The following is a 13,697-nucleotide window of genomic DNA, read 5'->3' as shown; positions in this document are numbered from 1 at the left end:
TTTGTATTTTCACTCTTGAGTTATGCCTCATTCTAGCTATCAGAGAGAACCTACTACTCTACCCTATCATTTCCATATCAATGCATAAAGTATAGACAAATACAAAGTATGTTTATACTGATTAGATAATCCCAGAAGCAGGGTATTATGAACACATCCACATCGATGGGGTACTAAGTGTATTGTAGGCAGGTGATTATACCTTTGCCAAACATAATTGTTTAACTTAAAATTTTCTAACCTAGGTCTCTTCCTTGTGCTGTTTTGGGTTTTTTAAAGTTTCAGCAAAAGCAGTCCAGCCATCTCCATGAATGAAGTTAGGGAAAAAACAGGTAATTTTGCCAATTAAAAAAATATATCTTTGAACCTTTTTAGCACCTCCGTACTTTGAAATAGGTACTTGAAATTTGGTAGAAAGAAAACTGTGCGGTGAAGTAGGTGCTTTGTGCTGTCCCTGTTAAATCTGTTGGCTATCAAATAGTGGAGGTCCACAGAGCTTCAGCGATGTAAGAGCCATAGAGGGTAACTTATTTAATGGTGAACGCTGCATTAAACTTTCTTTAAACATACACTTGTTTGACTTGCTACTTATGCATAATATTTTTACTGCGTGTGAAAGTGGATGCATTCCTTGTCAATATCAATCCCTCTTTTCTTTCTTTAAACAATAAAAGCACAGAGACAAAGAAAGTAAATACAATAAAAAATGAAATCTTTATTTTTTGGCTCGATTATAATGTAGTTTACGTTCTTTATGATAACAGCAATTTCCTGCATGCAGTTCACCAACACATTACAAGTCAAAAGCTTTAGTAAAAGAGTCTACCTTTAACTTTAGATTGTGTATGAAACACAAAATGTCCTGATCTAGATGATACACGTGTGCCGTTTTATTCCTGGAAAATCTTGTGGGTCCCATATTGTATTTAGAAGAGTTCTAGTGCAGCATGAATCAAAAAGATTAAGTATAATCTATGTCAGGGTCAGCAACCATTCAGAAGTGGGGTGCCAAGTCTTCATTTATTCACTGTAATTTAAGGTTTCACATGCCAGTAATGCATTTTAATATTTTCAGAAAGTCTCTATAAGTCTATATTATATAACTAAACTATTATTGTATGTAAAGTAAATAATAGTGCAGCAAGGTGATCGAGGCCGGTGGCTGATATTTCACGGCGGCAGCAGGCTGAGCGGGGCCGGTGGCCAGGATCCCGGCTGGCACAGGACCGGTGGCCAGAACCCCAGACCTGCTGTGGGCTGAGTGGGGCTGGTGGCTAGGAACCCGGCTGGCAGAAGACTGGTGGCCAGAATCCCAGACCATCAGCGGGCTGACTGGGGCCGGTAGATGGAACCCCAGACTGGCAGCGGGCTGAGCAGTTCAACCCGCTGCTGGTTTGGGGTTCCGACTGGCTCCTGCCAGCCAGGGTCCCGATCACCAGCTCCGCTCAGCCTGCTGCTGCCGAGGTTTCCGTTCATCCAGGCAGGCATCAGGCTGAGCAGGGCTAGCGGCTGGCATGCTGGCTGGCAGCAGAGTGCCTCTAAAAATCAGCTCATGTGCCTCAGGTTGCCAACCCCTGATCTATGTAAACAAACACTGGAAAAATAGCAAGGATTCCATGAACAATAAGACTATCTCAAAACTTCTGATGCAAGCAGTGCTAGAAATTCAAACATCCCCCCATCACTTCCACTTACTAGTTGTAACTATTTGGAACCAAATAAACTTGGTTTCCAGTTTTACACAAAATATTTCACATTGAAATGTTTGCAATATTAAAACAAAGTAGCCTACACATACTCACTATTTTCTTTATTTCTTTCATTGTGAAGTTTTCCATTGAAAATTACCATGGATAGAAAATAAACAAGTGACTGTGGAAAATAACTTAAGAAACAATTACATGAAGCTGATGACAGTTTTCTTATGTACAAAAATGCTGCCAAGTAATATGATTTATTTTTACATTATTTATATATGCTAACCACATTTTCAACAGGTTAAACAGTTTGTAGTAGGCCCTATACAGTCTGGCTTTACACCAAATAGTAACCATTTAAAATGCAAAACTAAAGAAGCTGGTAAATAACTGCAAACTATTGCTTAATGATATGCAGGAATGAGGTCTGGTTGAACAATTTAATTCACTTTACCACTGACATATGGCTTCCTACAGTGAAGAACTCTGAACAGTAGACGGAGCGAAATACAGCAGCAAAGGCAATATTAACATGCATCAATGATACCCTCCAAACGATCTATAATGGTACAGAATACAAGAGATTACCTGTTGAAAGCTTGCAAACTAAATATACTGCGGCACTTATTTGATACAAAGTACTGTGGTATGACCACTTATTTGTATGTTCAAATATGCACAACAGTGTAAAATAAGTATTTACATAACAGAGGGCATTTTTTTGACCTATTAGATGTCAGTCTAACTGAGAGAAGAACATTCAAAACAATACCTCAGGATAAAGTAGAATTTCTAAACAAGTGAATTGTTTTGATGAAGTCACTTTTCAAGGGCAGATTCCATACGATATTTTTTTCCTGTGGAACATTTAACAAAAACAAAGACTATGTGACTGGAACTTGGGATGAAGTTTGCACTTCTTGATATTTAACAACTTGCATAAAAATAATCCATTTCTAAATTCTTGTAAATTACAGGAGACTTTGCAGGCACATAAAGATTTGCTTGGATGCAACAACACAAATAGTTAAAACACCTCGTATTTTAGAGCCACCCTGAAATGTGGAAGTAATTAAAACTCTGTTACTTTGTCTGATGTCATTTTTTTCCATGCGTGATCTATAAGTGCAGCATGCCTTCATGCAAATCACTGCTGTCTGTACATTATAGAGAATTAGAGAGCAGAACACCTGGTCCTCGAACCCTTTTCCCCAACATAAAACCCATTTACAAAAATAGTCACATATAATAGTAAACAACCTGTGAATTAAAAAAACAATAAATTCACCAAAACCAATTTTGTAAAAATATGGCAAATGTGGCAGTTGAATTACAAACAGTGGATACAGTTATTGTACTAGATATTTTGCAGTATGTTAAAACCCACAAAAATTATAGCTTTGCATGCCTTTCATGGTCCCTACAGACTGTAGCTACTGTATGTCTCCTCTTCAGCAGTGTCAGCTGTAATGAAAACAGTAACCTCTTGTCAAGGTTGTTACCCTGTTTTACAGAGTCACAGGTTGATGACAAGAGATCACTGTCTTGTTATAGGCACTGACCGTCAGTGTGTATGTGTGTGTGTATATATATATATATGTATGATATGTATATACATATATATATGTAAAAGCTGTCAGTTTGGCATAAACCTTCTTCAGGAGTCCTGTTGACACAAATACATCTTTCAAAGGCTGTAAACAATTTGTCACACAAACAGAATTCTTAGTTTTTTATTTTTTACTTTCCGTAACATTTTTACCTTTATAGTCTTTTTCTACTTTATCTTCTTCATATTTCTCTTTGTCTGGCTTTGTAACACTATCATAGGAAGGTGGGGAGGTTGTAGAGGAGCTCTCATATGTTTTTTCTGGAGTGGAGTTTTCATTGAGTTTGTCAATAATCGTATCTTTGACAGGTAGGCCATCCCCTTGGGTTTTATCTTTGTTATATATACAGGAGACTTTTTTAACTTTTTGCTTTAAAATGTAACATCTGTAAGCACGCTGAATAACAGTAGCAGATACCTCCTCTTGTTTTCTTTTTAATGTAGTTGTAATTGGCTCATAGGAGACTTTAGAAGGATTGGCTGCCATAAACCGGTCTTCCATCTGTATTCGAAGTGCATCCATCTCATCACTTTCCCCCAAAACACGCTTTGTAAAAGCAAACAAGATGTCAAGGCAGTGAATTCTGTCACCACTTACCATGGGAAGATCCATTGCAATAAGCTGAACTTTGTTTGGTTTTGCTATAAGAAGAGGAGGATCCAGTGAAGCTGCAAAATCAGACAGTTTACTGTATTCTATGAACTGGGTGGCATCTGGATCAAACTTTTCCCAAACCTCATAGAACATCTCAAAGTCATCCTCACTCAAGGGCTCGGCACTTTCTTCTGTAGCAACACTGAAGTTCTCCAAAATAACAGCAATATACATGTTTACTACAACTAGAAATGAGATGATAATATAACTGACAAAAAAGAAAATCCCAACTGAAGGGTTACCACAGTCTCCTTTAACCGAGCTTCCTGGGTGATCTTCATAAGGGTCACAGTCTGGTTCTCCACTGTTAAGAATTGGTGCTAACAAACCATCCCAACCAGCTGACGTGGTAATTTGAAATAGGCAGATCATGCTGTTGCCAAAAGTTTCAAAGTTGAACATGTCATCAATCCCAGCTTCCCTCTTAACATAGGCAAAGTTGGACATTCCAAATATAGCATAAATAAACATGACCAGAAAAAGCAGGAGACCAATGTTAAACAAAGCAGGAAGAGACATCATCAAAGCAAAAAGCAAAGTACGAATCCCTTTAGCACCCTTAATGAGACGTAGGATTCGGCCGATTCTGGCGAGTCGAATAACTCTGAACAAGGTGGGGGACACAAAATATTTTTCAATCACCTTAGCTAGAAACATACCTGTTAAAACAAAAAAATCACATTGTAAAGTAAATAATACAATAGCAGCTTTTAAAGTATATTAACTCATTATTTGTGGAAATATTTATTGCTGTCAGAAAAAATTAGAACAGTAAGTTCATTTTAAATGCTGAAAGTTAATATCAAACTTCACTGAAAAGAAGATAATAGCATTAGTGTCACATGGACTGTTTTATTTAATTGTGAAAATGTTACATTGGAGGCTGTGACACTGTGGTTTCCTTCTGTACAGATTATATCAAGTAAAGATAACCAACAGGAAAAGGGAAATGAGTTAGAGAAAGAGGGTTGCTTACAGCAAAGGTAGCTTGTTCCTGTCTAAACTTTGCATCAACTCATAAGGAAGCCTAGAAACAGGAATTTCTCTGAGTGCATTAGTTCTTGCAACTCAGTCTCCTACAAGCCTTTTATACCAAACAGTAATAATTAGATGAAAAGTAGGGTGCTCATGCAAGTTGTTGGAATTTGTACCTCAGGCTCTGCAGAGTGTGCCGTAAAGTCTCTATGGGTATGTCTACCCTGCAATTAGACACCCACTGCTGGCCCGTGCCAGCTGACTCAGACTAAGGGGCTGTCTAATTGAGGTGTAGATGTTCGGTTCAGGCTGCAGCCCGGGCTCTAGGATTCTGAGAGATTTACTGCCTTTTAGCTAACTGAACTCTAAATATTTAGCCTACATGATGATTAAAAAAATCCCTCCCTGTTCACATACTCCTCAGTTTTGCTCATGAATACAGATTCTGACATTTCAAATTAAAATAAACCAAATCAGATTGGCAAAAATGCTCTTATATGCATCATTTTATGCACATTGTACTATAAAAATGAAAACTGAAGAATTGATATCTAAATTGAATTGCAGGCCATGACAAATGACAAAGCCATATACAAAGCATCATAAAATCATTAAAGGAAATGTTCACTTTCTGCTCACATAGCCCCTTCATGAAAGTGAACTGTTCTTACCCACAATGGAGAGAATGACAACCACAAAATCAAAAATGTTCCAGCCTATGGTGAAGTAGTAATAACGGAGTGAAATCAATTTCAGGACACATTCTCCAGTGAAAAGGACAATGAATACCAGGTTTATCCTATGTAAAATAGTTTCCATCTCATCACTCTGGTCATCTGTTTCTATCATCATTGTGACCATGTTAAGGCAGATAAGAATCATGATGCTGATGTCAAATACTTGTTTTGTTACAAAATCAAAGACCATGCCTTGGAATTTGTTCTGCAAAAACAAAAACAAAAACTATTTATAGTTTGAAAATATGTTTTTCTTTACAAATTCAGGGAGAGCAATTCACTGTAGCTTGACAGGAATTAGTTTTGTAGAACAGGTGTTGGTAAACTGATCCATCTTCACAACTCAGAGGGTAACTTATCCTTTTCCCCCCTTCTGACTTGTGGCTGAACAAGCTGTCAGAGGTGAGCAAGTAGGGAATCACTATTGGCTGGAGGGTTGATGACAATGCTGTGAGGAATAAAGATTAGTCAAGTCAAAAGCCACCTTTTTCACCAGTCTGTGCTCCAGGAACAGGAAATGTTATCCCCCAGCCTCTGTTTTGCATAACTGCCCTTCACTGATTGTGCTCACTGACTTAGTTGGATGGTTAAGGTTATATCCCTTACTTACTGGTTCCATCATCCTGTGTTATGCATTACTTAGATGGATGACTATATACATCCTTCCAGTTCGACTATTATTTAATTTGCTGTAGTGGATAGCTTCTGCAAGAAGTATTATTTTCCAAAAGTTGTAGGAATTGAGTGGAACAGTTCATCAAACAATACAGCATCTGGTTCACCACATCAGGTAGCTCACACAAAGATTTAGCCTTGTGGAAACTGAACCTCTATGAACACAGTTTCATCTCTTCCCACAATTCCTGACAGGCCCTCCTTAGTTGTCTTTGAGGTCGGGAGTAACTAGGGTCTGCTCCCCTCTGTCTTTGTCTTCAAAGCCCACCAAGTTGCCACCATCACTCTCCCTTATTGCAGGTCTTTATGGAACTCCCAGTAAGGGCCAGTGCATCCCCATTTCCTGAAAAGGTCTTCTGGAGTGAGAAGACCAGGAAGTCAAGGTTAGGAAAGATCCCCTCTCCCTCCAGGTTAGCAAAAGCAATAAGCAGCCAGAATTGACTGCAGCTGCCCTGGGACTCAGCTAAATTATGTAGTGCATCATGAAACTTAGCACAGGTATCTAGGGAATCCTCCATTTCAAATGTCCAACATATATGTTCTTAAAAAAAATATGAGAACAGCCCTAATTATTCAAGTAAGCTAACTCTCAAAAAAATAGGGGCAAGGAGAAAATTCTGCTCCTTTAACGAAAACAATAGAAAAAACTGGTTCCCTCTACCACATATATATATTGTACTTACAGCTGTAACCCCCATTTGGAGTTTGCCAGCTCCTGAGACGTGTCCAGAGAGTAGACTAGCTTTAGTTTCAGTTTTGAGCTTGAGAGTTGCAAGACTCAGAGAGAGAAGCAGAACAGCTCACAGAGTGACTGTTTAACTCCCTCTCCCCACAAAGGGAATCTTTGAACTGCTGTGGGAAAGTTGCATGGATCAGGCCATTCAGGCTCTGTGGAAACCAGTGTCCAGAGTGGCAGAGATCCAGCCCAGCAGTGGCTACTGAGAGCCTGCCAACACCAGGAAGCCAGTGAGGCTGGTAGCAGCCAGGAGAAGACTCCGCCCCACCCAGGTTTAAGCTGGCTAACATTCACAGCACTGCAGCACTCATCTCCGGACTCCTCCTCAGCATACCATCTACATGGGAAGTGCTAGGGCGGGAGCTGGAGGATGGGAAGAGTTGGGAGTGTTGTGAGGTAGGAAATTAGTTAATTTGTTAATGTTTAGTACTTACTAGTTAACCCTAATCCTTTTGTCCCCCTTTGTTACTCTGTTATTTTTGGGTGCGTCATTCCTTTGCTGAACTTTGAGTTGTTATATATTGTTTCTTGTGCACTGGGTTTTATACTCCTTGTCTGTTAGTAGTATTATTCATTTTCCCATGGGACTGCACCCTTTGAGTCTGAGACACAATCCGGCATCACTTTGGGTGGAGGCACTAGGTGTCAGAAAAAGAAACCAGGACCCAACCCATGTGAGGAGAAGGGAGAAGCCACTAAAAGGAGTAAGCATCAGGGCAGAGGCTTGGGCCACGACTTTCATATGGGTATTTAATGCAGGAGGCGTGAAAATAAAGGGACTCTTACCGCTGGCCTAGGTATAGGTTTTTGTGGTTTCTTGGACCCCAGTTTTTTCATTGCATTGTAGTATTTCTTCTGTTCTTCTGTCATAAATATGTCTTGACCTCCAAAGTAAGGAAATGAAATCAAAACTGGTTACAACCATGTTTACAGATGGAACCTCTAACTATTGTATGTCACCATATAATTTAGTGATGGACATTTGAGTTTACATTTGATTTATATACTAAAAGGGCAATTTTCAGGTATCATACAAGTGTTATTGCACAGCTCTGTCAGCACAAAGTATATCCCACTGATCGCTTCCACTGGTAGTTGGAGGATTTCTCCAGTGTTTGCAAAACCATCTCTCCCTACTCCCCCGTAACATAAGACCACCACAGCAGTTTCTGCTCTTACCTGTTCCCAGTCCCTGACACTGAGCATGTTTCTGCAGGAAAGGGGCATGGCTAGGGCATTTCTGTGCCCTCACAGTCTCAGACTGCCGGAATGATTCTTCAGGTGACAGTGAGCCAGGTATAAATTAGGGCATCTCTGAGGTAGTTCTAATTTGTGCCAAGCAGTAGCCCAGAAGTTCTCAAACTAGGGGTTACAACCCCTCAGGGGGTCACGAGGTTATTACATGGGGGGTTGTGAGCAGTCAGCCTCCACACCCAAGCCCCACTTCGCCTTCAGCATTTATAATAATGTTAAATATTTTTAAAATGTTTTTAATTTATAAAAGGGGTTTCACTCAGAGGCTTGCTGTGTGAAAGGGGTCACAAGTATGAAAGTTTGAGAACCACTGCACTAGCCTTTTCCTGGCTGGCTCCAGGACTGGGGAGCTTAATGGTGGCACAAAACCACCTTTGAACCATCCTCTGCCTCATTCCTGAACTGTTCCAAACATAGCGTGGACGCAGGTCACCATTGAGATCATAGTCTATACAGTTAGTTTAAGAGACAAGCAGAATGGAGTGATACTGAGGGGGATCACGATGGATTCTGTCATATGAAGACATTAATTAAAAAAAAATCCAAACAAACTAGAGCCCCTATCCATTTTAAGGGTTTGTCTATACTAGGAGTGCTTTACTTGTATAAGAATACTGTAATCTATACCAGCAAAGTGCTTCTAGTGTGATGCACCTATACCAGTAAAGCTGTGCTTTATACTGGTATGGCAAAACTAGTGCCCTGACGTGAAACAAGTTACTCCAGTAAAAGTTCAGTTTTGCTGGTGTAACTGAGTCTGTACAAAGGACTTCTGCCAGCATAGCTTTGTTGGTTAGAGATCTTCTTCACATCCTCAACTAGGGTGACCAGATGTCCCAGTTTTATAGGGACAGTCCCAATATTTGGGGCTTTTCTCATATGGGCTCCTATCCCCCTGTCCCAATATTTGACACTTGCTATCTGGTCACCCCATCCTCGACTGACATAGCTACATTTGTAGAAGTCTGTAGTGTAGACAAAGCCTAAGCCTTTCAGGGCCTGTTATTTGTTTTTCACATTAGCCTCTATTTTGCAGGTACAAATGCTACCAGTCAAATATCTGACTATTTGATTTGTGAGTGCTTTCAGCACTCTAACATTTGTGTTAGTTGATTATGGACATAATTAAATGTCCATCAAGTGATAAATTTAGGCTGTTAGTGTCTACTAAACTGGAAACTTAAGCCTCAAGTCATGGGATTTGCCCCTTGAAGCATCTGAAGAAGCTTCAGGTTGGTCTGCAGTTATTCTGAAGAGAAATGCTGACTGTTTAAAGATGTTCATTCACAGCTGAGTTTTGCCTTAGACTCAGCTGGGAGTAAAATGCAAATGTTTTATCTCATTAATTGATTAGAGTGGCCACAGCTGAAGCCAAAGGATTTTCACAGCAAACACAGACATTTAAGGTGATTCTCAGGCTGCTAGTTCCATCAGACGCTTGAAGAATTATCATACTTAGGATCCTAGGGTCTCCAATTATTTTTAATTACATTATTTTAAAATTACTTGAAAGATCAACAGAGTCAGAGAAAAAAAATAAATTTCGCATTGTTTTCTTGCCTTTTTTTCACCTTTCCAATGAACTATAAATTAAAGGAGGGTTCAATATGGTTTACAAGTTCCTCCCATTTCCTATAATTGAACAGGTCAGAATGATATGGGTCATTCCTACAGATCCTTAATAAGCTTTACTCCTGTGATAAATCCTGTTGGAATTGATGGAGCTTATTCTTATAAAGACTTGTAGACCTGGATTTGTAGTTGCTTCCTTGATTTTTTTCTATTTTATCTATGTTTTATACACTCAAGGTATGTCTACACTGGAAAGTGTAATTTCCAGCCCAAGGAGACATACTCACGCTAGCTCTGATAGAGCTAGCACACTAAAATAGAAGCGTAGCCCCAGTGGTGCAAGCACTGGGGACAGGTGCCAAGCCAAGTACATGCCTAGAATCATGTATGGGTTTGTACTTGGGGCAGCTAGTCCCTCCCACCATTCGTGGCTATACTTCATTGAATAAGTATTTAAGTAATATGTGCATCTGATTAATTTTAAAGAGGGACTTTTTCCAAGAGGATAACTTTCCTGCTAATCAGAGTGACAACACACATGTTCCTCTTTTGCTTATTTATTGCAAGTTTTCTTGCACAATTTGCAAATTTCTGTGAACATATTTGTACAAAACAATATTTATATTATTGTTGCCTGCCTTCTCTTGTCTTCTTGCAGTGAAGTCAAAGTGCTGAAATTATGATGTTGCAGTCATATCCATGGCAGCAGATTTTTTCATTACAAAAATAGGAACAAGCAGAAGGTGAATTTATTTAGATAAATTGTGTGTTCATCATCTTCACACAGAATAAGTCATTGGTTCACTGTAAGGAATGTCTAGAAAGGAAATTGACTTGGGGATTCATAGCTTTTATTATATCTTGTTCACTTTTAAAGCAGTAAATAAATACTTGAAATACTTATCTTCTTTTTTTGTTGATTGAAGTTGTCTATGATGACACCAATGAAAAGGTTCAAGGTGAAGAATGATCCAAAGATGATAAAGATGACAAAGTAAAGATACATGTACAGGTTGTCCTCATACTTAGGCTGATCTAATAGCTATAAAACATTATACATTTACATATTATCTGCATGAACACTGAGAATCAAAAATTTCATTTAATTCATAAAGCAGCAAGTCATGGCAAGAGGAGATAAATAGATACAGATACCATAGTACAGGTAGATAGTATACTTTATATTAGCAATATATTTTATTTGCCTAGCAAAGTGAAGCTTGCGCTCAAGTAGATGGAATTTCTCTCTGTCCCTTAGTCTCCATTTGTTGGGAGGGGGAATTGGGGACACCCAATTCCCAGCATAGGGGAAGAATGGGGGACCCTGGTACATGGGGAGGAGGAAGTGGGGGCTGGCACACACATCAGATTTAACTAGAACTGTGATTGACAGCAACCATTAACAACTTCCAGTGTAACAACTGTCAAACGATCAAAAAAAGAATTGCAATTAATCATGAAATTAGAAAAAAATAGTCTCAATTAATTGCAGTTTTAATTGCCCTGTTACACAATAGTAGAATACCAATTTAAATTTATTATTTAATAAATGTTTTTTCAAATATATTGATTTCAATTACAACACAGAATACAAAGTGCAGAGTGCTCACTTTACATTATTTTTTATTACAAATATTTGCACTGGAAAAGAGATAAAATAGTATTTTTCAATTCACCTCATACAAGTCCACTACTTTTTGTTCGGCCAATGGCTAAGACAAACAGGTCTGGTTACATTTACAGGAGATAATGCAGCCCGCTTCTAATTTACAATGTCACATGAAAGTGAGAACAAGCATTCACATGGCTGGTGTTGCAAGTTATTTACATGCCAGATATGCTAAATATTTGTATGCCTCTTCATGCTTCAACTTGTAGGCTCTAAAGTTTTACTTTGTTTTGTTTTTGAGTGCAGTTATGTAAAAATAAATTCTACATTTGTAAGTTGTACTTTCACAATACAGATTTCTTTACAGTACATATATGAGGTGAATTGAAAAATACTATTTCTGTCCCCCCTCGATACCTTCTTAAATGCTCCTCAACCATGAAAAGTGATTTGCATCAAATAAGTTGGGCAACATATAGTGCCCAGCCTACATGAACAGTGAAGTGTGTGACCCTCTAATTATCAATTTTGAAACAAGATTGCATGTTTCTCTATATTCAATGTATGCATTTCCTGAATATCATTTTTTTTAACAACTCACACAGATGATTACCAAAGACAATGTTTAATCCATCACCATTTGGCATCTTTAAATTGAGGCTGGATGGTTTTCTAAAAAATAATCTAAACAGACTAATTCAACTACAAATTATCGGATTTAACAGAAATAAGGAAGATTAATTCCCTTGACTGCAGGAATTGCTTTGTGAAATTCTATAGCCCACGTTATGTAGGAAATCTCATTAATTGATTAAAATGGTTGTTTTGGCCTTATAATCAGTGAATCCATGTTGTTACTGTTCAATATTTTGAATACAATTCAATATAGCTATTAAAATTTCATTACATATACGGAATGTCAGAATATATTCAACAAATATAAATAGTCTTAAAACTTATATTCTACTTACATCTCGTGAATCAACAGCTGCATACATAATATCCATCCATCCTTTAAATGTAGCCTGGAAATGGAACAAGTGTTTATCTACCTGTAAAAATCCAGGCCCTACAAAATGACTAGAGCACATCTCTTAATAATCTTTTTTTAACGACACAATTTCATGCCAGCACAGTTCATACCACAATAAAAACACTCATATAATACAATTTTATGTATTTAGTATTAGTTTCCTACACTTTTTCATAAATAGATATCAGCTATACTAAAATGTTCCAATCATATGTATCCTACCACTCCATCCCTTCACTAGGCACCATATGTGGTCCTTGATCTTTACTAAGAAGCCTCAGTGATATCATTAGGAGCTTTTTGTATGGAATAAGTGGCAATTATTGCCCATTTTAAGTAACAGTATTGGGTAAAATGAGTATAACCAGGCAGTACTATAAAATGTGGATTTCTAATACTTCACTATTCATTTAATATACTATATAGAGCTGTATTATAAATATTAATCCAATAGGAAAGTTATGAGTCTTTAGTACATTTGTCCTTCTTAAAACATTTTTAGAATGATCCTATTTACCTAATTAATGTTAGTGTGGTTTCCCTTGCATTAATTATTTGTAAATAACAATTGTACAGATTTTTAGTGGCAACCACAGTTTGTCCCAGCCATGTAGGAAGAAAGACAAGGCACAAGGGATGTGGTTTAAGTAGGCCACACGTTTATTAATGTAACTCATCTAGGGACTATCTGGCAATAACTTGTCCAGAGCAGGTCATTCTTCCTTCCATGATTTGTTCACCTAGTGGAAGTTAGGTGTCCACAACTAGTTCCTGCCTGATGCTGGGATCTTTCCACTCTCCATGTGTACAAGGATTAAGGGGCTACAGAAAAGTGGGTTCTCTTCTTGTTGAACGAGACATTAGGAGCTCCATCCCAATTCCCCAGCTTCTTTAGGGGAGGCCATCCCCTAACTCCACTTCCAATTACCGTCTACCAGGGAACTTGACTCCCACCCCCATTGAATGAGTATCTGCACTGGACAACTGCCAAATGATCAGTTTGAACTGTATCTCCTAACCTAACCACCAGATCCCTGAGCTGCTGTGGGGAAGACTAAAAAACCCACCCTGCCCCTGCCAATCAGGCAGTGAGGGGAAAATTCCTTCCCTCTCCCAAACAGGTGACTAGCACGATGCCCACAGCT

General features: G+C 38.5%; 1 protein-coding gene across 13 annotated transcripts in view; it reads right to left on the bottom strand.

Moving 5' to 3' along the window:
• Positions 1 to 695: 695 nt before the first annotated feature.
• LOC115659409 (sodium channel protein type 3 subunit alpha) overlaps positions 696 to 13,697 on the bottom strand; it is a 964,414-nt gene continuing 951,412 nt past the window's right edge. For all 13 annotated transcript variants that reach the window (XM_030579474.1, XM_030579476.1, XM_030579468.1 and 10 more), the window contains 5 exons: positions 12,491 to 12,544; positions 10,815 to 10,952; positions 7,871 to 7,975; positions 5,608 to 5,878; positions 696 to 4,620 (listed from right to left, as the gene is read on the bottom strand). In XM_030579474.1, the coding sequence (XP_030435334.1) occupies positions 3,431 to 4,620; positions 5,608 to 5,878; positions 7,871 to 7,975; positions 10,815 to 10,952; positions 12,491 to 12,544 (1,758 nt within the window). In that variant the 3' untranslated portion in view covers positions 696 to 3,430. The remainder of the gene's footprint in view (positions 4,621 to 5,607; positions 5,879 to 7,870; positions 7,976 to 10,814; positions 10,953 to 12,490; positions 12,545 to 13,697) is intronic.

This window comes from Gopherus evgoodei, chromosome 11, assembly GCF_007399415.2.
Source record: "Gopherus evgoodei ecotype Sinaloan lineage chromosome 11, rGopEvg1_v1.p, whole genome shotgun sequence".
Taxonomy (NCBI): domain Eukaryota; kingdom Metazoa; phylum Chordata; order Testudines; family Testudinidae; genus Gopherus; species Gopherus evgoodei.
Note: the sequence above shows the minus strand (reverse complement) of the source record. Positions and strands in the feature narration are given on the sequence as shown.